General features: G+C 46.1%; 2 protein-coding genes and 1 long non-coding RNA gene across 3 annotated transcripts in view; 1 reads left to right on the top strand and 2 right to left on the bottom strand.

Moving 5' to 3' along the window:
* Positions 1-3,584, bottom strand: part of LOC149437894 (uncharacterized) — a 24,961-nt gene extending 21,377 nt beyond the window's left edge. The window contains 2 exon segments of the mRNA XM_089660502.1: positions 2,817-3,184; positions 3,447-3,584. Of these exon segments, the coding sequence (XP_089516628.1) occupies positions 2,817-3,173 (357 nt within the window). The 5' untranslated portion in view covers positions 3,174-3,184; positions 3,447-3,584.
* LOC149437893 (uncharacterized) lies at positions 3,578-12,044 on the top strand. Its single transcript, XR_016307989.1, has 3 exons — positions 3,578-5,491; positions 5,669-5,866; positions 11,541-12,044. It is a non-coding gene; the product is annotated as an uncharacterized LOC149437893 (long non-coding RNA).
* Positions 8,922-25,618, bottom strand: LOC149437892 (uncharacterized). Its single transcript, XM_089660503.1, has 7 exons — positions 25,542-25,618; positions 20,158-20,499; positions 12,400-12,717; positions 11,101-11,208; positions 9,856-10,212; positions 9,429-9,737; positions 8,922-9,304 (listed from the first exon to the last, which is right to left on the bottom strand). The coding sequence occupies exons 1-7, from the start codon at positions 25,582-25,584 to the stop codon at positions 8,952-8,954; spliced, it is 1,830 nt and encodes a 609-aa protein (XP_089516629.1). The 5' UTR covers positions 25,585-25,618; the 3' UTR covers positions 8,922-8,951.

Raw genomic sequence — 25,618 nt, 5'->3', positions numbered from 1 at the left:
AACTCCGCTGTAACTATTTTCCTTTGTTCCTGTATTGGAGTTCTGATCTTTATGGCTTTTATTTGAAGATTTAATAAATTAGATTGTAAGCTCCTTAGATTGTAAGCTCCCAGGATCAGGGCCCTCCTATCCCTCTTGTATTGAACTGTATTGTTGCTGTATTGTCTCCCGTTATATTGTAAAGCGCTGAGCAAACTGTTGGCGCCATAAATCCTGTATAATAATAATAAATGGACATTTTATCTGTTAAATCGATGGAGTGCAATCAGCTCTTGATGCTTTCACTAACTGCCGCGGTCACGGATCAGACCAGCACCTGCTGATGTGCAAAGGGGCGGATGTCTCACTTGCTCACCTTGAGCAGTTTTCCCATTTTCCTCCTATGTCCTGCAAATCAGTTTACATGCCAGATGAAGTCCAGCTCCTGATGTACTTCCTGGCTGCTCCAACTTGAAGTGCTGCAGGCCTCCATCCTCTCTCTACTCCAAAGGCATTAAAAAAAAAAATGAAGCCTTGGGCTGTGCGTTGTGTTGTGGTAGGAAGCACAGGGGAACAGCAAGGCAACGGTCGATCTGGTGTCCATGAGACTTGCCACTCACACAGCCAGGAAGGAGGACAGAAGCGGCACTTCCTTCAGCATGTGAAACTAACAGACTTGCATCACGTAGATCATGATCAGGAGGGGATACGAAACACTAATCAGCCAGTTTGTATGCAACCACTGCATGGAGTGCAGCTGCATCCTGAGGTGATCTCTAGCCGCCTCAGAATGCAGCAGACGATCTGTTCCTAGCCAAAGACAAAAAAAAATCAGCGCAGATTCCCCAAAAACTGATGCCAAGAGACAAATACATAATAAAGTACAATATTAGTAAGTTCAGAGAGCACTAGGGCAAGCTCTGGAGGCTGCAGCAGGCTCTGGGTGAAGGCACAAAGGAAGAAGGAAAGCGCCTCTAAGTGCAGCATCTATCTAGCTATCCATTCAGTCATATCTGACCCTTGGTGATTGCATGGACCGTCTCTCGTAAGCAACGTTTGGTACTTGTCTGGTAATTCACCAGATTTATTTATTTATATATATATATATATATATATATATATATATATATATATATATATATTTTTTTTTATGTTTTATTTAAATATACCGTATTTTCCGGCGTATAAGACGACTTTTTAACCCCTGGAAATCTTCTACAAAGTCGGGGGTCGTCTTATACGCCGGGTGTTGTGCTGAAACCTTACCTGTACTTCCGAGCTGACGCTTCTGCGCATGTCTTCGGCAGCAGTAGACGATCGCTGATCACCATTCCTCGCAGAACTGCATGAGACGTCGGATGCAGCCGTTCAGTGCTCGATTGAGCTTGACTGAAACTGTGACATGTGCAGAAGCGTCTTCTTGCCTTCTCTGCATATCACAGTTTCAGTCAAGCTCAATCGAGCACTGAACGGCTGCATCCGACGTCTCATGCAGTTCTGTGAGGAATGGTGATCAGCGATCGTCTACTGCTGCCAAAGACATGTGCAGAAGCGTCAGCTAGGCAGTACCTTGCAGGAAATACGGTAATTAACATTAATTATTATATATTAATAACTGTGGCAGTTCTCAGATCATCTTGGAGACAGGGAGGGCTGGGCAGGCAGGGAGAGCTGACCCACCCAATCCAAGCAGGCTTTGTATGCAGTGTGCACAGAAAATACTGGTACATCGCTTGCCATGATTGGTTGGTAGAGGGGGGTAGTCTTATACGGCGAGTATAGCCCAAAGCCTATATTTTAACAGGAAAAGTAGGGGGGTCGTCTTATACGCCCAGTCGTCTTATACGCCGGAAAATACGGTATATAAAAATATATATATATATACATAAATCTGGTGAATTAACAGACAAGTACCCAACTTTTTCCATGAATTCTCTTAGCAATTATTTTACAGGGTAGGTTGCCAGGTCTTTCCCCAACCCCCACCATGCAGGAGATCCCACACGGCCAGGGATGAAACTAGGACAATTTTTTAGACAGGAGCCAATTAACCTACCAGCATGTCTTTGGAGTGTGGAAGGAAGCCGGAGTACCCGGAGGAAACCGACGCAAATACAGGGAGAACATGCAAACTCCATGCATGAGGTGCCATGGTTGGGAATTGAACCCATGACCCAATTACTGCAAGGCAGAAGTGCTAACCACTAAGCCCCTGTGCTGCCCCAAGTGCAGTATAAAAGACGTTTATGCAGGAACAATGGAAAAACAATGGAAAAGGTTAAGGAAACTTGTTGATATAATGGAGTGTCAAATTTGATACTCCATTATACCCTTTAACCATGTGAGTGTTTTTACATTGTTCCTGAATAGACATCCTTTATACTGCACTTCCTGGCTGTGTGTGTGAATGGGGCCTTGAGGTTTGCTCATACTTGCACTGGCCTCTGACGAGCGATCTGTGTTGGCAGTTGACGGGTGGCGAGGAGGCGTAGTATTGCTGACAACCTACATATGGTCTCCTCACTGCCTGCTTTCAAGCCTACACTGGCACACCGCAACCACAGGCAGTTCAGTTGTGGGGTGCTTGCAGTGCAGCCCTGTTTGATTGAGCAAGTCGTGTTCAGCAAGCGCTACACCCGCTAAAAGTGACAGGGGGTGCAATTCCTGTTGTAGCCATGAAGCAAAGCACTGCAGCATGTGTACACCCCCTCTGCAGCTAACAGATGTAGTAGTTAAGGGGTGGTAAAAGCGCAGCTCAACCACGGGGTTTTAACCCCTCCATAACTGCTAGAGCCCTCAGTGATGAAATGGATGCGTTATCCTGGCAGCTAACCTACCTGCACAGCCTCGGCCTGGCCGGGGTCATCCGCTGGGGTCACGCTAGGCTCGGGCAGCGGTTGCTCGGCCTGCGAGTCTTCCCCCTCGTTGTGGAACTCGATGAGCTGGGTGGGCAGGAGACTCTGTCCGCCTTCCTCCCCTCTCTGTATGCCGGTCACCTGGACCCCGACGATGGAGCCGTCCGCCGCCTGCACCGGCACCATGTGGTACTCGGAGACGTTGCTGAAGGCCTCATTCCCATCCAGCATCTTGTAGACGTGGAAGGCCAGCTCGGCCTCGCTGCGGTCCGGGTCCGTCACACACAGGACCTCCGTCTGCAGGGCCTTGGCCAGGATCCCTTCGCCGTGCATCTCCATGGCGACCGCGCCTGATGACAGAAACAATACAATGGATCAGTGACATGGAAACCATGGCAACGGTAGACACTGACGTCCCCCAAACACAGTGTATTTCTCTATAGTACAGCACCCCCCCAGGAGCACGTGAGGCCACCATCAGGACCTCCTGTCAGGATATGAGGTCAGTGGACCCGTCCCGGAGATTAGCTCAGATTAGCTGTACCCGGTACTGAGTCTTCCTGTCCCCCGGGTGTCCCCATACACTAATTCCCCGGGTGTCCCCATACACACCGAGCTACACTCATGTAAACATTCGGGGGAAGCACATCTCTGCAGCTCCACCCGGAAGTCCTCCCTACTTCCTGTCAGAGGTGGGGCGGGGACTTCACAGCGGGTCACGTGGCAGGACAACCGGAGGAGACCAGGGAGTTCGGAGCATGCGCAATGGCGCTCAGCTGTCTAATCTGTTGATGGGAATTGAATGTGTGGGGGAGTGAGGGCGGCCTGTGCTGATAGGTACACCGGGATAGGAGGGGGCGGTAATCCTTCTAGCCTGTGATAGGTGGGGCATGCTGGGAGTTGTAGTCCTTACAGTCTTAGGAAGGGAATGCTGGGAGTTGTAGTCATTACAGAGTCTTAGGAAGGGTATGATGGGAGTTGTAGTCCTTACAGTCTTCGGAATGGCATGATGGGAGTTGTAGTCCTTACAGAGTCTTAAGGGCATGCTGGGAGTTGTAGTCCTTACAAAGTATTAGGAAGGGCACGCTGGGAATAGTAGTCCGTACTGAGTCTTAGGAAGGGTATGCTGGGAGTTGTAGTCCTTACAGTCTTAGAAGGAACTTGCTGGGAGTTGTAGTTCCTTCAAAGTCTTAGGAAAGGCATGCTGGGAGTTGTGGTCCCTCTGAACTCTTAGAAGGAACGTGCGGAAAGTTTTCGTTCCTCTAGAGGTTTATGAAGAGGATGCTGAGAGTTGTAGTCCCTAAAAAATTGCTGGGAGTTTTAGTTCCTCCAAAGTCTTAGGGAGGGCATGCTGGGAGTTGTAGTGCCTCCAGAGACATAGGAAGGGCATACTGGGAGTTGTAGTGCCTCCAGAGACATAGGAAGGGCATGCTGGGAGTTAAAGTGCCTCCAGAGACATAGGAAGGGCATGCTGGGAGTTAAAGTGCCTCCAGAGACATAGGAAGGGCATGCTGAGAGTTGTAGTCCTTACAAAGTCGTAGAAAGGGCATGCTAAGAGTTTTAGTCCTTACAAAATCTTAGGAAGGGTATGCTGGGATTGCAGTCCTTACAGAGTCTTAGAAGGAACTTGCTGGGAGATGTAGTTTATTCAAAGTCTTAGGAAAGGCATGCTGGGAGTTGTAATCCCTCCAAAGACTTGGAAAGGGCAAGCTATGAGTTGTAGTGCCTCCAGAGGCAAAGGAAGGGCATGTTGGGAGTTGTCTCTAAAGAGGCATGGGAAGAGCACACTGAGAGTTGTAGTGCTCTAGAATCTTAGGAAGGGCATGCTAGGAGTTGTAGTCCCTCCAGAGTTTTCAGAAAGGCACGCTGGGAGTTGCATTTAGACCACAGACTTAGCTGGGGGTTACTGTGAATTGTAGTCCCTCCAGAGCCTTAGGAAGAGCACACCGGGCGTTGTAGTCCCTCCAGAGTCTTAGAAAGGACATGCTGGGAGGTGTAGTCCCTCCCGAGTCTCAGGAAGGGCACATTGGGTGTTGCAGTCCCTATAGAGTCTTAGGATGGGCATGCTGGGAGTTGTAGTCCCTTCAGGGTCTTAGGAAGAACACGCTGGGCATTGTTGCCCCTCCAGAATCTGAGCATGCTGGGAGTTGTAGTCCCTCCAGTCTTAGAGCATGCTGGGAGCTTTAATCCTTCCAGAGTCTTAGAGCAGTCTGGAAGTTGTAGTCCCTCCAGATTCTGAGCATTCTGGGAGTTGTAGTTCCTCCAGAGTCTTAGAGCATGCTGGGAGTTGTAGTCCCTCCAGAGTCTTAGAGCATTTTGGGAGTTGTAGTCCCTCCAGAGTTTTAGAGCATTCTGGGAGCTGTAGTTCCTCCAGAGCCTGAGCATTCTTGTAGTCCCTCCAGAGTCTTAGACCACACTGAGAGTTGTAGTCCCTCCAGAGTCTTAGAGCATGCTGGGAGTTGTAGTCCCTCCAGAGTGTTAGGAAAGGCACACTAGGAATTTTAGTCCTCTAGAATCCTAGGAAGGGAATGCTGGGAGTTGAAGTCCCTCCGGGGCCTGAAATATGGTACATTTGGGATTGTAATCCTTCCAGCCTCCTAAGAAGGGCCTGCTGGGAGGTGAAGCCCACTCCTCTCATCTCTGTTCTCAGCCAAACCGTAAGGAATTTAACACTTGTTATACTGTCTTGCATTCTTTTTAGCATTCCTAATGTTCCTGTGTACATGTAATCAATATTCCTAAAAGCATATAACAAGTATTCTTGAGGTATATATAGTTACATTTGAGTTTTATTTGGGGAAAAAAAAAAAATCTTTCTTCTTTTCCCCCACTAGATGGTGACAGCGCAGCACCTGTGTTATGAAATGGACATACAGAAGATCAGACTGCGACACCCTTCTTCATGTTCTGTTCCTGTGTCAGAGAATGGGCAGAACTCAGCATTCGTTCTAATGGTCGCCATGGTCAGGGCTTTTGTGCTTTTGCTTTGTATGGGACTGGAGGTGAACAAGTCCCAAGAGAACTGAACAAAGGTACTTGTGAAGCTGAGGACTCCTAGTGGGGGAGATTTAAGAAAACTGTGCATAGTAACCAATCAGCTTTTCACCCCGTTCCATTAACCTGGAAGTTGACTGGTTTCTATACAGCGCTGAATGTGATTTTTAGCCATGCTGTATTAGTCGCAAGTCCCCCATAGCAAGAAACAAAACTATCTAGTCCTGATTGGTGAGTATGAGAATTCATGTGCTTTCCTCATCATAGGACCATTTATATTCTCATCTTGATAAGTGATGGGTATGGACAGTGGCAGGGCTGCTGTTAGAAACCACGGGGTCCCATACAGCAAACCTAACAGGATCCCCCTCAAAAAAAAAAAAAAAATCGTTAACTATGCTTCTGTTGTGAATCACCACAGTGAGTGATCAGCACCAATCACTCATTGTATCTATTCAGGCAAGGAAGGGGCTGGTTACTGTACTATATTTACCCCCACTCTCAATCCTGAAGGATTCTATTGTGTGCGTGCAGCTGCCGGTGGGAAGCAGGCACTCTAGGGTCCCAGGCAGCTGGGTGAATCAAATGTGTACAGGGAAGGTGATCGGCTTGGTGGGTGGGGGGGCGGGGCAATTACCGCAACTGATCCCCTGTATGATTCTCTCTGCAGCAGCTGAAAACCAGCAGGAGGGAGAGGAGAAGAATCCAGCTTTCAGATACTGCAGAGAAAGCCATACAGAACATCAGTTCCAGTAATTGCCCCCCACCCTGCCAATCACACTCCCTGCCCACATCCAATTCACCCTGCTTCCTGGGCCCCATACAAGAGGGCTGGTGGTACCTCCTTATCCACAGCCCTGGATTGGGGAGAAAAAAGGAGACACGATAACCAATACTCATTTTCTTTCCTGACCTATGACCCTTAGGAGCATCTGTGGGTATAGGATTATAACTTTTTTTAATGCTTGAATCAGATGGATTTGTTTTTTTTTTCAGCCAGACTATCTACATAATACAGGTATGATGTCACGAAGCACCATTTCCTACCCATTGTGTAGAATAAACAGAAATAAAAAGGATTGTGACCTTTATCCTCCACAACGTATTTATTTCTCATTATTCCTTATTAGGAACTTTTCTTTATAGTGCACTGTTTGTTTCTTATTGACCCGAGAATATATGTGTATGGAGATCAGAACCTCAGTATGAAAGCTCCTAGGGGCAGGAACTAATGTACAATATATAAAGCACTGTCAATTGTTGTACTTGCAGTCATTTAGTGTCCTTGAAGTGAAATTACTTTTTTTTTTAATTAAAATGTTATACTAATCTTTGTAAAATAGTTTTGCACAGAAAAGCAACGATTCCTCTTCTCAGGTCCTCCGACATGGCTATTAGCTTCTCCCCCATCTAATGCCTACATAGAAAGTCTTCACCATAGGAGCACTTGTGCGGATTTGGACCCAAAGCTCCCTGTCAGCATTTGTTAACAGGCCCCCGCATCCTTGTCACTGAATTTGACAGGCGCTGGAGTAAATGGCTCCCACTGCCACCATTGTGCACAACATGTATCAAAATTGGGATAAGTTAGGTAATTTGGCTGAGGAGACAATCAGAGTAGTTTACCTTTATACATGAAAGTAAAAAACCTTGATACTTTAGCACCACTTTTTGTATTTATTACATTTCATATACTTTGTTTCTTCTAATAGGCATATCCTATAGAGATGTTTTTATGGCAGATATTGTGCAGAATCTAGATAATGGAATGGTTGCCAAATATTCATGTAATTTTTTATGGCTGGGGCATAGTAAAGAAGAATGAGCTATGGGGTTAAGGAACTACAACCTAAGTAAGGTATTAAAAGATTACCACACTTCACAGTAATTGGAACAAATGAAGACACAATAGTAGGTGGTGATCTATACCTGACTCAAGTACATTGGTGCTGTTGTCAGCAGTGTAATGGAGGTGTGTGTATATAGGGAGTGGTTGAGAGAAATGCAGCAATTACATATACAGACCAGGATTGTTACAGCTTCTTCAAATTAGAGAATTCCAACTCTGACAGGCTATTTAAAGTGGATATATCATACAACACCCTTGAAGGGAAATGTCATACTGGGACAATGCCTGCACCTGCAGGCATCATGCCGCTATCAAATTTTTAACCTGACTTCCATCAAACAGAATTTTGTAGAAAGGTGCCACTGTTCCCTGCCCAGAAACCCCCATCCAATTGGAGGTTCCAGGACCCCTGCATCCAGTGGCAATGATTCAACTACAAAGTGCTGATGTAATCAGTTACACTGTAGGCGAAGCCGGGGGGCCAAGACGCCAGAAGCCAGCGCTCCAGGGGGGCCAAGACGCCAGAAGCCAGCGCTCCAGGGGGGCCAAGACGCCAGAAGCCAGCGCTCCAGGGGGGCCAAGACGCCAGAAGCCAGCGCTCCAGGGGGGCCAAGACGCCAGAAGCCAGCGCTCCAGGGGGGCCAAGACGCCAGAAGCCAGCGCTCCAGGGGGGCCAAGACGCCAGAAGCCAGCGCTCCAGGGGGGCCAAGACGCCAGAAGCCAGCGCTCCAGGGGGGCCAAGACGCCAGAAGCCAGCGCTCCAGGGGGGCCAAGACGCCAGAAGCCAGCGCTCCAGGGGGGCCAAGACGCCAGGTCTCTCCTTAGAGAAGACCTGTCAAGGACCATGCTTTCACAAGGGATGTTACTCAACTCTTGTGTTCTTGTACTTAACTCCTATTCTGGATTCTCTTTGCTGGAGGCAGCCATTTTGCTGTAGACCAGAGGCCCCTGAGCAGCAGTAAATTTTTAATCTGACAGCAAAATTGACTGCATTTTCAGCACGATACTAAAACTGAGCATGTGCAGAATAGGGCCAGACCACTTATTACTAGATTTTAAATGTATAGCAACTTTTTAATGTTTCACATAGCTATACTTGCAAAAGGGGGGCAGCCTGAAGTCATCTGAGCAGGACTTCATTTTTCTGACTCAAATCCAAAGTGATCGCAGATTGATCTGCACAGTTTGTACCCTTATCCCGGCAAAAACTGTACCATCATAAATACAGGATACGGATACCACAGTTAAAAAAAAGTATACAAAAGATACAAAGTTTATTGAATTCTGCTGGCAGACGATAAATCAGAAGAGCCAGACAGAATGAAGGTGAAAGTTCTCTCCTGGCAGGATTTCAGAGCTACATGCTGCACCTGACACATGAAATCGCTCCCGTGATCCTCGGCCTGAGCAATAAACTTCAACATGGTGCACATGGAGTAAAGACCTCTGGAGCTTTGCACACACGGAGAGTTGTAGACCCCCAAGTCCTGCTGAACGCCCTTCTTGAACCAGACCACCACTACATCCATGGGGAAGAAGTTCTGGAGCATGCAGCTGAGTCTAGTCTCTGCGCCAACCTTGGGGTCTGGAGGGTCAGGTGATATGTACTGAACCTCTGGAGGTATGCCTGAGGGCAGAAAGTTTTAATTGGTTTATGTCATGTTCGCACATTGGTCATTCGGGTTGCAAAAAATACTAATGCCTTAATATGTGATATATTACAGTATGCCTCCCACCAAGCTAGATCTCACCTCTAAGGTTGATCTCAAATGAAACCTCCTCTGGACTTCCCAAGCTGTTATGACTGATCTGACAGACGAAGATTGCTCCGTCATCTTCCTCGCTCAGTAGAAACTCAGTCTGGCTCCAAACACTGTAATAATCATTATCACAAGGAAAGGGGCCATACTGGGTGACATTGGTCAGTCCACTTCTGTTCTTCACCCAGCTCAGCGCTATTGGCTTTGGATAGAACTTTTCCACGATGCAACTCAGAGCCAGCTTCTCTCCTGCCCGTGGGACCAGAGGTGAGCTTGTAACGTACATTTTATTAGGACGGGCTTCAAAACAAAAAAAGATAAAATTAGAGAGGGGGCCCAGGAAAGGAGGGGCATCAAAAACCTGACCATGGGTCACAGTATCCAAAACAATTTCTGAAGTTGGACTATAAAGGCATACCTACTACATTAATGGGTCTCTCCAGTCTTTTGACACAACGGAGGGCTTTGTGCTTCACCTCACACACTATCTTGGCCCTGTGATCCTGGATGGAGGGGGTGTATGAAAGCTCAGATGTCATGTTGAACACGCTATACCGTTTGCTAACAGAATGAGACGCTTGACCTGTGATATCCAGAGCAGACAGCAAGGGCTCCATCCTTGTGGACTCAGATCCAGCTTCCTTCATAGATGTGTCAATATACCAGCGAATGTCAATTGTTCTAGGTCGGAACCCACTTATGTTACACACAGCAACCATCTTTTCTCCAGCAGAGTTCAGCTCTGGGATTATGAGCTGTGACATCAGGGGAGGCACTGGGGGGAGGATGGGAACAGGCATTAGAACAGAAGGGTTTCAAAACAATCCCACAATCCCCTCTTCCACCCAAATCTGCTGCAGTCTGATCTGAAACTAATGAATGATTCAGTCAAGTTCCTCCCCTTCCTCTGTTGTAAGAGGAAGGGGCAGACTCCCAGATGTAAACACTACACTGTTTACATTTAAGATCAATTACAGAGATCACATGGTACAGAGCCGCTAGCAGAGATCAATGCTATTACCCAATTCTGTGTTCCCGCTACAAACTGCCAACAGACACTTCATATACCAAAAGGCCACACGCGGCTCTCGATCAGACTAGAGGTTTGGCACCCCTGCCCTAAGGGCTCATTCACTTGTGATACTCTGAAGAGCAATAGACCCTCAGATCACGGTTCAGAGCACATTTCACAAGCAGTAAGTTGTATCACCTCACTGCCTGCTTTAACCCCCTGACCCCCGCACTAGTGCACTGTAACGGCATGTACTATGAGCAGAGTGGCCTCATTCACTGAAATAGATAACACTCAACAGGCATTAAACAGGGCACAAAATGCCTGCCGCAAACCAGTGCATCCATGACATGTGCATACCCCCGGTTGCTGCCTCTAGCTAAAGAGGGAGCAGCTGGGGCAGTAAAAACATGGCCCAACTGCAGGGCTTTAACGCCATTCAACCACTAGTGTTGACAAGCAAGCAGTATGTGTGGTCCATGATCTTTCTGAAGTTTTATTGAGGTCATACGGTCAGTTCCATTGCAGAGCATGGGAGTCAATATTCTGCAAAGGAACACCAGCAGCATTTTAGGCCCGCTGATTGATTCTCTTAAAATGCATAGGTTTTCCAAACAGATCTGAGCTGTGCGTGTGAATTACTCATCTTACCTTTAGCAAGAAACCTTTGATACAAGATGCCAAATATAAGCACCAACAAGACTGCGCATCCTACAATGGACAGAGTGGCTGTTATACTTCCCTTTGCTTCATCCCGAGCTGCAAAAAGAACCCCCGTAAGACATTGCACATGAACATACAGAACAATCTTGGGGCAAACATTACTATTGCAGAGGACACTGGGCAACATTAAAGTATCTAAACCCACCTTATCCTGACATTTACAGATGGCTGCATTATTTTTTTTCAGGCTCTTTTCACTGTTTGCTCCTGACAGTAACACTGTTTTTTGTATCCATGTCCATTTTATTTATTTTTTTCAATATCATCCATATGTATGCCATGATGCATTTTGGTTACCATGTATTGTTTTTAGAAGCTTGGCATTCAGTATAAATAGGTTAATGAACTCGTTTGACTGGTTCATGTAGGTCATGCAGAAAGCAGACGGGAAGGACTTGAACTCAGCCATGCATTGAAGATGAAGGGTAGTTGGAGAAGCAAGAAGAGAACCATCTCCAAGAAAAATGAAAGTAGGATCACCTGGGGAAGACTAAATCTGCAACCCAAGTAACTTAGTGTATCCCTATGGCACACATTGTCTATGCTTATTTGCTAGAAGGGATAGATGTTGTGTGATACTGTCGTGTTTGGTTTTCCTAAAATTGTTCAAAGTACAGCATTTTATTAAAGCACATTTTTTGCTTCCTTGCTTTACTGTGAAGTAAACAAATAAAATTGCTAGTAAAGAGCCTGGGGGGTGAAGCTATTATAACCTGTGCTAAGTAACTAGCATGTTCTTATTGTACAGACCATTGTTCATGCTCGATTGCTATAAAATGTAGTGTCTGCACGTGTTGTATGTATATCAGGCGGTCTTGTACAATTTCTCTAATTGTAAATATTTTACACGTACAGCATTTTTGTTTAGTAAAGCGCATTTACACACTACAGAGGTTTTTATGCTTCCTTGCTTTTCCTGCAAAATAACGTACAGCAAAATAGTCCTAGGGGGACAATGCTCTGTGGTGAAGCTGTGTAGTAACCATAGGACACGACTACAATCTTTGATCACATAAATTCCCCTTGTGAGGCCGACAGGCGCACAGAGACAGGCGCACAGAGACAGGCGCACAGAGACAGGCGCACAGAGACAGGCGCACAGAGACAGGCGCACAGAGACAGGCGCACAGAGACAGGCGCACAAGCTAGCTTAATCTTGATTTTCTAGTCATCTGTGCACAGCTTCTAATTTGCCCAATGGATAATGTGAATCACAATTGCACTCACCCAAATAAACTGAGCTGTTGCTTCTCAATGGACTTTGTAGAGATTCGTGTCGGGCTTCACAGATCAGAATGACACCAGCATCATCTTCAGAAAATGCAGCAGAGATCTGGCTGCCGACCCGAAAGGTCCCATCGTCCTCCAGAACAGGAAGCCCTGTGCAGATGCTTTCAGACAGACCTAGTTCTCCATCTTTGGTCACCTTAAACCACGCAATCTGCAGATCTTCTGGATAAAAGCTGGACAGGTCACACAGAAATGTTTTCGACTCTCCAAATGTCAGCGATGGATTCATTGGGGAGAGAGACATAATTGGCTGGGCTAGACAGGGGGGAAATATGCAAATTACAAAAAAGGTAACTTTACTTCCTGTCTTTAGACACAACAGGAAGTGAAAGACACTCTTAACAGAAAACGGTCACTAAAGTCTGGGCATTGGAAGATTTCACCTCTTCTGTTCTGGTACTAACTTTCCTGAGGTGGTAGGGCTGACACTTGTGAACATAATTTAGCAGCCTCATGTCAGGTAGTAAATATGGCAAACATTTGCACATTTCAAACACCCCAATTAACCAGGACTAAAACCTATAGAAAAGGTGATAGTCCAAGTGTAAGGATTCAAGGATATACAGTCAAGACAAATATTGGCACCTCTGCATTTCTATCAGAATGCACCACTTCACTCAGACAATTGTTGCAATTACAAATGTTTAGACATCCTAATGTTGCTTTTGTTTGTATTGGTATGACAAGTGGAGAAAGTCAAATCTGACATTCCACGCAACACTCCAAAAACAGACTGGACAAAATTGGTACCTTCTCAAAATTGTAAGAAATAGCATTCCAAGTTTGTGATGATCCTGCAATTTGTAATTAATCTCACCTGTATCAATGACCAGGAGCTGACAAGACAAATCACACCAGCAACCAGTTAAAATTGCGATAATTTGACTCCTTTGTGCCACATGGAGCATGGAAAATAGCAGAAAAAATTGTCTGAGGATTTGAGAAAAAAACTGGAAAAACATGGACAATCTCAAGGTTACATGTCCGCCTCCAGAGATCATAATGTTCCTGTGTCCACGGTGCACAACATTGTAAAGTTTTCAGCTCATGGCACTGTAGCTAATCCCCCCTGGACGTGGACGAAAGAAATTGAGCAAAGATTGCAACAACGTATTGTTTGAATGGTGAAGAACCTCGATCAACTTCCAAATTCAAGCTGACCTTAAGGCACAGGGTACAACTGTCAGCTCACATTATACATTGTCATCTGAATGAAAAGGGACACTATGATAGATTTAGGAGGACCCCACTGCTAACAGAAAAAAGCCAGATTGGAGTTTACCAAAAAAACTTACCAGAGGAAGCCAAAATCCTGGGAGAATATGCTGGACAGATTTACAGCTTTTTTGTAAAGCCCATCATTGTTTTCAGAAAAAGCATTGAGGCCTTTAAAGAAAAAACAGTCCCTCCAGTCACACATGGAGGGTCACTGATATTTTGGGGTTGCTTTGCTGCTTCAGGCACTGGATGTCTTAAATGTGTTCATGGCATTATGAAATCTGAAGACTACCAAAATTCTGGATTGCAATGTAGGGCCCGGTGTCAAAGTTGGGTCTTAGAGGTCATGGGTCTTCCAGCAGGATAATGACCAAAAGCACATGTCAAAAAGCCCTCAGAAATGGTTTCAGACAAAGCGCTGGAGAGGACTGAACTGGCCAGCAATGAGTCCAGATCTCAATACCATAGAGTTCCTGTGGAGAGATCTCAACAGAAGTTGGGAAAAGGAACCCTTCCAATCTGAAAGACCTGGAGCAGTTGGCAAAAGAAGAACGCTCCAAAATTTCAGTAGAGGTGGATAACTCATTGATTACAGGAAGCCATTGATTTCAGTTTTTTCCAATGGGCGTGCTACCAATTACATTGAGGATGCAAATTTTTGGAGTTTTGGGTGGAATGTTAGATGCTTTTTCTCTCCACTTTTTGCATTGTACCAAAAGCATGAGAAAACCAAAACATTTGTATTTGCAATTTACAGGGTTCAGTGGTGTATTTAACAAAAACAGGGGTGCCGATATTTTTGACCATGACTGTAGGTGTATCAGGATGGAGAAGGACTGGATATGACCAAATGATTGAGCATGTTGGTATTAAGGACAATCTCAAAGGAATCATCCCTATAGGAGAAATTAAAGCATTAACCTATGTTAGAATCGAGTAAAGGAGTTTAAAAACTCAGGTTTTTTGCCACATGTCCTATTGGGGAGATTAACCTTTGTTCCTGTCACAGTCAATACCAAGCAAAACCTTTTAAAGGAAAACCATTGAGCAGGGAAGGGAACCCCAGTTGAGGAGAGAGAAAGTGACCACAGGCAGGAAGCAAAACCATAAGCGTACCTCGGTTTACAAATTGAATGCATTCTGCGGGACTTTAATGCATAAAATTTATAAACCAAAACAGTTTCCCATAGGAATGCATTGAAAACCAAGGAATCCATTCAAGGTAAAAAAAAAAGTCACGTCTTATCTGTTTAAAACTCTTTATAAAGTGCACTTTAAAGGCACACTTTACAGGGACATGATTAAAAATGTGTAAATGCATTGAAAACCAAATCCATTCCGGAGATGAGAAAAGTAAAAACAAGTCTTCTGTTCAAAGCTCTATAAAATGCACTTTAAAGGCCTAGTACTGTACAAGGACATGATTAAAAAGAAATTCATAAATGCATTGAAAACCAATTAATCCATTCGTATTGTGAAACAAATTTGTAAACCGAGCCATTCTTTTCAATGAATTTTCATTTGTAAACAAAAATTTATGTTAACCGAAGTGTTCGTAAACGGAGGTACGCCTGTAAATATTTCATTTTACTCCCAGAAGAGCAGGAAGGATTGAGCTCAAAGGGAAGTTTAAGAAAACAATGGAATTTGAAGCAAATTAATGGAAAATGGGAAAACCATTGACACTAAACAAAAGGAGGCATCAGAAAACATGCAAATTTACAGTAGAAGTATAATATAAACTATGGAGACAAGACAATAGGTTCATGATAGGCAAATGATATAAAAAAGGGAAGTTTATGAAGATTTAGTCATTGAAATTTCAATAAACTTGTAATCTTGTAGCCGTGCCTTAAAAATATAAACACTAAACAATCCATAAAAACATTTAAAAAGAATTAATATATGTATAAATAAATGAACAGCTACATGCACGGATGTGTTAGTAACATAGAAATTGGGAGCAGTAATTAAAGGATACCACAAGGTTTGTCCAAAACCATTTTCAATGGCTGGAGAAACCAAAGAGCTGAAAAATATTGAAATTGAACAGTGATTAGAAGTGCACTCAATTACTTTTAAATCTAAACTTAATGTTCCAACATTAATCCAAAATGATAGTATATCAAAGGGCTAGAACTAAAAGTAAAAATACCTAAACTGCTGCCTTTGAGGTATTGTGGTGTAAACACTGCTGCAGACAGGTTCATTAACAGGAAAAAGCGGAGAAGTAAACTTAAGGTTTTAAGGAGCTTATGCAATATAGAAATAAGTTTAGTTTCAGTTAAGGGAGAAAAAAATATATATATATATATATAATACAGGTAAACCTAACCAAGAATACTTTACAGGCAATAAAAAAAAACTCTAAGGTGAAGTATAAGATACAACCAAAATAAAACAGAAAACCATAAAAAAGAAAAAGACTTGACAAGAGATTACAAGCAAAACCAAACCTATATCAACCTCCCAAACACAACCAATACCCTCACCTTACAATATCATGCAGATGTAAAGGAAGCCTGAGGTCTACTGAAGGGGTATATATAGGAACCCTGCACCAGAGGCTCCACCCAGGAAAAGGCGGAGAAGGGAAGGAGGAGTTGTGAATTCAAGTGGGGAGTGGCTACAGAAACAGGTGTGGTGCGGTAGTAAGGTAAAAGTGGACTGGACTATAACCATCCAACCATCGCTAATCAACACAATCTGGCCTAAAAGAGAATGTTTTATTCTTGGCTTATATGCTAGTCCTCTTCTTCCATACAACCAGCACTACCCTGATTTTTTCCACGCCTTTTGTGATGTCATAGCCCCTCCCCACCCCTTCCTGGGTGTGCCCTCTGGTCATGGTTCCCTATATATACCTCCTCAGTAGCAGTTGGTCTTTCTTTATGTCTGAAGGCTTTTGTGAGGTGGGTGCTTGTCCGATACTGGTAGATTTTTTTTTGCACTTATTTTATTGTAACTGTCATTCTGCTGGTTTTCTGGGCTGTCTTTGGGTAATTTTTTTAGGTGGTTGTAGGTTTGTGCATTTTTTATGCATTCACTTACTATATAATGTTCTTCCTAGTGTGGGTTTGGTTTTTAAGTAGTGTTAAAGCTTTTTAATTTTTTTTTTTACATATCTACTCTTGTTTTTCTCACTGCTATTAACTCAGCTGTAGATTAAATTTTTAACCACATTACCTTTCATTCCATTCTATCTTAAAATGCTTAAGATACAGAAAATGGTATGGAATGAATTTTCTTTTGGGGTGCTAAAAAGCACAACTGATCATCCTAAAATTGAGTAAAAATGACTAAGGTTTTCTCTTTCGGGCATATAGGCTCTCATTCATGCATGAGTGATTTTGGAAAATACTATTTCCTCTTCACTAGATGGCACTAGTCGGTTACCTACTACAAACTCTAGTTGTCATAATGTAGTTTTTAGCTCACTATTGTGCCAATGTAATACATTTGACCTGGAGAGGATGGCTTTGCACACGAGTGTATGCACTTGCACAGGACTGATAGTTTGTTGCATTCTAATATCCCCTACAAGGTGATGAGTGTTCTGTCCAATGGAGGGAGAAAAGGTGTCTAGTAGTAAAGTGTATAGGACTTGAAAATGTCTGTTTCCTGGTCCTGCCCTACCCATTCCACTGTGGTGGTGAAGATTTAAAAAATAAAAGGGGTATTTGTATACTGGAAAGTTTCCTTCCCTTCTACATGTAACAGGTTTGGTTAGTCGATTAAATTCACTATTTGCTCTTTCCAGTAGTGAGGGTTTTTCAGCCTTTAATGCCCATGATTGTCAGTACTTTTGATTATTACATTGCTTTTATCTAAATGCATTAACTAAACTTTCCTGTCTCTTTACTTCCCTTCCACACTTTGTGGGTGTTCCTCTTGTGGCTTGGTGTCAGTCGGACTTTGTCTGCATATTACATTTTTTTTTAAGTATTGCCTTAAATGTTATAATGGTAGATTTAATTTACTGAATGGTGTATGGGAATTCAATTAACCCCTGTTTGTGCTAGGTCTGTGGCTGCTCTTTAGCCCCTTTCCTGTCCTATCTCCGCTAGGTCTGCGGCTGCTCTTTAGCCCCTTTCCTGTCCTATCTCCGCTAGGCCTGCGGCTGCTCTTTGGCCCCTTTCCTGTCGTGCCCCCGCTAGGCCTGTGGCTGCTCTTCGGGCCCCCTTGTCCCCCCGCTAGGCCTGTGGCTGCTCTTCGGGCCCCCTTGTCCCCCCGCTAGGCCTGTGGCTGCTCTTCGGGCCCCCTTGTCCCCCCGCTAGGCCTGTGGCTGCTCTTCGGGCCCCCTTGTCCCCCCGCTAGGCCTGTGGCTGCTCTTCGGGCCCCCTTGTCCCCCCGCTAGGCCTGTGGCTGCTCTTCGGGCCCCCTTGTCCCCCCGCTAGGCCTGTGGCTGCTCTTCGGGCCCCCTTGTCCCCCCGCTAGGCCTGTGGCTGCTCTTCGGGCCCCCTTGTCCCCCCGCTAGGCCTGTGGCTGCTCTTCGGGCCCCCTTGTCCCCCCGCTAGGCCTGTGGCTGCTCTTCGGGCCCCCTTGTCCCCCCGCTAGGCCTGTGGCTGCTCTTCGGGCCCCCTTGTCCCCCCGCTAGGCCTGTGGCTGCTCTTCGGGCCCCCGTGTCCCCCCGCTAGGCCTGTGGCTGCTCTTCGGGCCCCCGTCGTGTCCCCCCTCTAGGCCTGTGGCTGCTCTTCGGGCCCCCGTCGTGTCCCCCCTCTAGGCCTGTGGCTGCTCTTCGGGCCCCCGTCGTGTCCCCCCTCTAGGCCTGTGGCTGCTCTTCGGGCCCCCGTCGTGTCCCCCCTCTAGGCCTGTGGCTGCTCTTCGGGCCCCCGTCGTGTCCCCCCTCTAGGCCTGTGGCTGCTCTTCGGGCCCCCGTCGTGTCCCCCCTCTAGGCCTGTGGCTGCTCTTCGGGCCCCCGTCGTGTCCCCCCTCTAGGCCTGTGGCTGCTCTTCGGGCCCCCGTCGTGTCCCCCCTCTAGGCCTGTGGCTGCTCTTCGGGCCCCCGTCGTGTCCCCCCTCTAGGCCTGTGGCTGCTCTTCGGGCCCCCGTCGTGTCCCCCCTCTAGGCCTGTGGCTGCTCTTCGGGCCCCCGTCGTGTCCCCCCTCTAGGCCTGTGGCTGCTCTTCGGGCCCCCGTCGTGTCCCCCCTCTAGGCCTGTGGCTGCTCTTCGGGCCCCCGTCGTGTCCCCCCTCTAGGCCTGTGGCTGCTCTTCGGGCCCCCGTCGTGTCCCCCCTCTAGGCCTGTGGCTGCTCTTCGGGCCCCCGTCGTGTCCCCCCTCTAGGCCTGTGGCTGCTCTTCGGGCCCCCGTCGTGTCCCCCCTCTAGGCCTGTGGCTGCTCTTCGGGCCCCCGTCGTGTCCCCCCTCTAGGCCTGTGGCTGCTCTTCGGGCCCCCGTCGTGTCCCCCCTCTAGGCCTGTGGCTGCTCTTCGGGCCCCCGTCGTGTCCCCCCTCTAGGCCTGTGGCTGCTCTTCGGGCCCCCGTCGTGTCCCCCCTCTAGGCCTGTGGCTGCTCTTCGGGCCCCCGTCGTGTCCCCCCTCTAGGCCTGTGGCTGCTCTTCGGGCCCCCGTCGTGTCCCCCCTCTAGGCCTGTGGCTGCTCTTCGGGCCCCCGTCGTGTCCCCCCTCTAGGCCTGTGGCTGCTCTTCGGGCCCCCGTCGTGTCCCCCCTCTAGGCCTGTGGCTGCTCTTCGGGCCCCCGTCGTGTCCCCCCTCTAGGCCTGTGGCTGCTCTTCGGGCCCCCGTCGTGTCCCCCCTCTAGGCCTGTGGCTGCTCTTCGGGCCCCCGTCGTGTCCCCCCTCTAGGCCTGTGGCTGCTCTTCGGGCCCCCGTCGTGTCCCCCCTCTAGGCCTGTGGCTGCTCTTCGGGCCCCCGTCGTGTCCCCCCTCTAGGCCTGTGGCTGCTCTTCGGGCCCCCGTCGTGTCCCCCCTCTAGGCCTGTGGCTGCTCTTCGGGCCCCCGTCGTGTCCCCCCTCTAGGCCTGTGGCTGCTCTTCGGGCCCCCGTCGTGTCCCCCCTCTAGGCCTGTGGCTGCTCTTCGGGCCCCCGTCGTGTCCCCCCTCTAGGCCTGTGGCTGCTCTTCGGGCCCCCGTCGTGTCCCCCCTCTAGGCCTGTGGCTGCTCTTCGGGCCCCCGTCGTGTCCCCCCTCTAGGCCTGTGGCTGCTCTTCGGGCCCCCGTCGTGTCCCCCCTCTAGGCCTGTGGCTGCTCTTCGGGCCCCCGTCGTGTCCCCCCTCTAGGCCTGTGGCTGCTCTTCGGGCCCCCGTCGTGTCCCCCCTCTAGGCCTGTGGCTGCTCTTCGGGCCCCCGTCGTGTCCCCTCTATGGTCTGACACCTCTTTGCCCTCCCCTGCATTCTTCAGAATGCTATTGCCTTACTTTGCCCCCCACTGGCACTGTCATCTTTCCTCCCTATTTGAACTTTCTAGGATTTCCCATTTTCAGGCTATTGCATTAATTTGCTAAACTTGCATAACCTTTATATAATTACCTGTCACTTTCAGAACAAGTGTAGCTTTGCCAGCGAATGTGGAGACAAATACAGTACAGATGTATTCTCCAGCATCCTCCAGGGTCAGGTTGGGAAGGTGCAGAGATGCGTTCCCCATCGGCAGCAAAGTGAAATCTATGGAACTTCCAGGTCTCTCAGTGGTGGCATTATATCCATCGAACTTGTAAACCTGATGTGTTGAACCGCCGCGTTTCACATTCCATATCACTCCAGTATCTCTCAGGGAGGTTGGCTCGGGGTGGGAGAACTCACAGCACAATAATACATCTTGGTGTAGCAGCGATGCAGCTTGCGGTGTGTATGATGTCACTTCCAGGGAATCTGGGGAGCAAGTAACTTAAAGCATTAATGCATTCATACATAGCCAATAGAAGAGGTGGCTGTATTGCTACACTGTATATGGTATGGGAAGGTCCCGGGGGGGGTGGTGTATTACGGGAACTATGGCTCATAGGTTTACTGTGCATGTGCTTAAAGGTATCTCAGTCCCCCCTCTGCTCTTGTGTCCCCTGAAGAATTGAGGACCAGTACAGGAGGGCCCTTCTACCCCCTATTGGCAGTACTATGAACATATCTCCCCTCTCAATAGCCAGGTGGAAAAGTTCCGTGGTCCAGCAGGGGGTGCTGCTCAGGGCTTGACAACACTGCTTGGCATTTCAGGGCAGCAGAGGCAGTGTTGTCAGCTCACTAGGAAGTGAAAAGCTCAATGCATTTCTGGCAGATATTTTGTCTGCACGTTAGTGTTTCTAAAGTGACAAAACTATTGCAGATGTACTCAATGTTTGGCCTTGACGTGCTTAAAACAGTTACTCATTTATGTGCCATTGATAACCCCTGCGTGGGCGCACCTTTTGCTCTGTTGGTGTTAGAGCACTGTTTTTTCTAATTTATGTGCAACTGATAGCCCCTGCATGGACATGATTTGTTGCTCCTGTCCTAAACTGTTTAAAAATTAATTAAAACCATTGAAATACAAAAAAAGTTAGTCTGGCTGAAAAGACAAGTCCATCCAGTTCAACCATTAAAGATCTAATCCTACACCCATAGTTGATCCAAAACATGCTCTTTTTACTTTTCTTTTCCAGGAATGAAGACTTGCTGTAAATCGCTGTGTACATCTGTGTTTTCTTTGTATTGGATCTGGTTCTCCATCCTCTGATGTCAGAGAACTGATGAAGTCGAATACTGGGTAGCAGATTCCAGGATGGTGCAGGTTCCCCTCCCATGTCATGTTTGGTTTTGGATTGAAGCTTCATAGATCCTAACCGTTCCACGTTTGGAAAGACAGTCCTTATGGAACCAGATCCTCCATCTTTTCTCACCTGTCGTTTGGGCTTTGTGTAGATTTCTAGAAATGTATTTAAGTGCACTAAACCTTTATCTAAAAATTAAAACTGATACTCCGGCGCCATGTCCCCTCGATCCAATCAGCTGCTGAATACTTTGCTCTGGAATTGGTGAAAAAATAAAAATATGGTGCAGTGCTACAAAAATGATGTAATACATGTACTATAATACACCACCCACACATTGAAGTACTGTAAATGTGCCCTTGTGCAAACTATATCTCAGGATCCAGTGTACCATTTCCTATTGGATACATATTCACCTGAGAGATCAAATTCCTCAATTATAATCAAATATGTGCAAATTTACATAAAGCACACTCTAGATATGTGCTGAAAGTCCCAGTATTGTGCGCTCATACATATACTGGGACTTTTAGCACACCTACAGTGTTTATGGTGTGCGCTTTCTATGATTTTGCACATGGATGTTATTGACGAGGGAGTACATGGCTCTTGGGAATTGGTTCTCTTGTAAGATTGCACAAGGGTACATTTGCAATATTTTGGTGAGAGGTGTATGTGCATTACATATAGGATTTATTTATACTGCTGCACTATATTTTAAACCTTTTAAATCTAACCTTTAACTACTTTGCTCCTAAGGGTAAAACAAATGTTAATGTCTAAGCACAATTTTGCAGCTTTTACATGTTGGTAAAACTGTAGTTTGTGCATCCATGTGGATTATACTGCGTTTTTTTCAGGACAAATTGGGCTTTTTTGTATATGGTAATGGATCTCATTTTTTTTAAAAAGGAAAAGTTTTAAATTTGTTTTAATGGCTACTATCATAACCTACCACCAAAGAACCCAACATAAATGCTCCTGATTGCAGCGATACCACATGTGTGTTTGTACCCGTAGTATAGCCCGGAAAAAACACAATACAGGCGTACCTCAGTTTACAAACACCTAAGTTTACATAATGTTCGGTTTACGAATGAAAATCCATTGAAAGCCTCGGTTTACGAATTTTGTTTTTGCAAAACTAAGGGGAAACTTTTGCAAACCTAAGTAAGGGAGGATGCCTTGTGCCTGGGAGGTTTATAGCGCCGGCCCCGTGCCTTTAACGTGCACTTTATAAAGCGTTTTGAACAAAAGACTTTTTTCTGACCTCGGGAACAGATTACCTTTCAATGCATTTAAGAATTTTTAATCATGTCTCTGTACAGTATTTATGCCTTTACAGTGCACTTTATAAAGGGTTTTGAAGAGAACTTTTCTATTTTCTGACCTCAAATGGATTATTTGGTTTTTAATGCATTTACAAATTCATTTTTAATGTCCCTGTATAGTATTTACGCCTTTAAAGTGCACTTTATAAAGAGTTTAACAGATAAGACTTTGACTTTTTTGACCTCAAACAGATTTATTGGTTTTCAATGCATTCCTATGGGAAACATTCGGTTTAGGAATTTTTCACAATACGAAAAGTCCCTGAGAACGCATTTAATTCGCAAACCGAGGTAAGCCTGTAATTAAAGAAAAATCCTGACCTTCACCCAAACACCAACTGGTACTGACCTAGATCAAACTTTGATCTAGGTGTTTTTTTATTCAGGTTTTTTTCCTCTGCAAGCAGTGATACAATGTGTCACGGGGGTGGGAGTCAGTGACTGATCACTGTGATAGCCAATCAGAGGCTCACAGTGACCACTGAAAGCCAATTGTAGGCTATCAACAGCGATCAAGGAATCTGGAACCGGTAATTCCAGGGCTCTTGGTGAGAACCCAGTTTCTGTGCTGGTCCTGCCCTGCGATATGCTCCTAGCACAGACATACACAAATGCAGCCCCATGGAAAATATAAGCAGTCCAGTGGGGTCACATATTGGCATACGCAGCACCAGGAGGTTAAATTTCTAGTTTTTAAAAGTCAAAAATAAAGAGAATTTGTGGGTGTCATTAAAATTGCATTTGTAAAGCTCACATGTAGATTTTTGCTTATGTTGAAAATTGGTACTTTGTGTCCTTTTAAACAAAGCATTTGTGTATCTAAAAGTTTTCTCTTTACACTTGTCCTAAAAACAATAAAAACGATTGGAAATTAAAATGGCTGTTTTGTGTTAAACTGACTGTGTGCACCACATGGTTTTACTGGAGGCATGGCGGGAACACATCTTAGCTATATCGTGGTGTTACCCTCATCAGAATGACAGAAGGTATGAAGTGGCACTGATTAGGTCTTTTTCAAAGGCTTTTAGGGTTTCCCCTTCAAGCACCTTGATTGGGGCACCCAAGCAGGCATGCGCCCGAGCTGTGCCTCTGCATGTCCATGTACAGAACTAGATCTAGGGGGCTTAAGTTGGTACTGGGAGGGGGTGCTGGCTTCTGTACAGATTTTTTTTTTTTTTGCCTTCATAGATGGAATGCATGAAGATAAAAAAAAAAATCTTTGAGCCTTAAAAACCACTTTAAATGTTGCACCTATGTGTACATGGACACGTAGGCTTTTGATTTTGAGTACAAGGGCTTTGGCAAAAAAGCCGACAGCTCCAAAAACTTGGATTTATAAGCTGTAGTATACATGAGGTCACAATCTGAAGTCTAGTATGGCTTTTTTTTTTTACATCTAGCAGTAAAGTGTTTAGTGAATGGTTTCAAGTGGACCTGTCATTCATTGGGACTTGGGGCATTGAGGAAAACAGTTCAAGGCAAATTGTAAATGTCTGATCGAAAAAAAAAAATCGATCCTCCAGCTTCAGACCACAGCAGGAGTTGTCTGCTTTAGAAGGTAAAGAAGCCATCAAACACGGCCCACCGGTGTCTCCAAAAGTCAGCAATATAATTGTATATATGCTACAGAAAATGGTCAGACTGAACACCTACTAGAGGAAATAATCACATTGACAATACTTGCATGTTCTATAAAAGTAGGGGTTTTGCAGCAGTAATGTACTTCTCTTCTCACAAAGTATATACAGTAATGAAGGGGGCTGGGTGTGTTCTGAAGGGTCTGATGTTGGCTGCTGGGGTATTGCTGGGTAGGATCTATTTTTCTGTGGTATGTTTTTTGCTAGGGAAGTCTGTTGCTTGTGTGGGCTGCTTATGTTGCTGGAAGGTATCTACTGTTGAGGGAGTGGGTCCACTGAAGCTGGCTTATTATTTCTGCTAGTGCTTCTTGCTGGGGTGATATTTTGTGGTGGTGTTCAATTCCATACAACTTAGTCCTACAAAATATTACTTGGTCTTTAAAAGGGGCAGGTGGGTAGAGGGACGGCTTGGCCAGGTTGGGTAGGGGGCAGAAGCGGGGGATGGCTCATGAGGTTGGGTGAGGGACGGTTCTCAAGGTGAGTGGGTGGGGTTGGCAAGCGGGGGATGGCTGTCAAGGTGAGGGGGTGGGGTTGGCGGGCGGGGGACGGCTCTGGAGGGCGTGGGTTGGCGGGCGGGGGACGGCTCTGGAGGGAGTGGGTTGGCGGGCGGGGGACGGCTCTGGAGGGAGTTCGTTGGCGGGCGGGGGACGGCTCTGGAGGGACTTCCTGAACCAATTTGAGAGAAGGCTTGTATTAAAGTGCCATGAAAGATCCCCTTACAATCCCCTGGGGTCCAAGGGCTGCTCTTTAGATGACAACTAGCCCCAGGTTTGGTATCGGGGCTCTAGAGCTTTCTATCCAGTTTTACTAAACTTTAGTATTAAACAATTTTACAAATTCAAACGTTAACCATGCTAAAGAAAAACCACTCATACACCAATCAGTGCTTTGTGACCCAAACAATCATTCACAATCTGGTCCCATATATACTTGATATAGAATACAATAATTTTCCTTTGGGGCCAATCCATTGCAGAATCCGATGTTGGTGTGAGGATAAGATGTGAATTGAAGTAAAATGCTGTATTTATGCCTAAAAGATTCCTAATAACTTTGATCTCACACAAGTGGATCAGCAAACGGCAAACTCCATTGTCTATGAGCTTTCTGTAGTGTGACTCCCTTAGTGCTGGAGATCCTCACCTGGGGGGTCAGCCAAACATTTCCACAACACTAATGAATAAAGGAAATATTCTACGCACCGGCCAGAGTGAGCACAGCACAGATCACAGCAAACCTGCCCATGGCCTGGACGCCTCTTCTCACCCTCTGCCCTATA

Source organism: Staurois parvus, unplaced genomic scaffold (assembly GCF_062004578.1).
Source record: "Staurois parvus isolate SC_StPar_1 unplaced genomic scaffold, SC_StPar_1.0 ptg001251l, whole genome shotgun sequence".
NCBI classification, from domain to species: Eukaryota; Metazoa; Chordata; class Amphibia; order Anura; family Ranidae; genus Staurois; species Staurois parvus.
The sequence above is the reverse complement of the archived record's forward strand: the minus strand, read 5'-3'. Positions and strand labels throughout refer to the sequence as shown.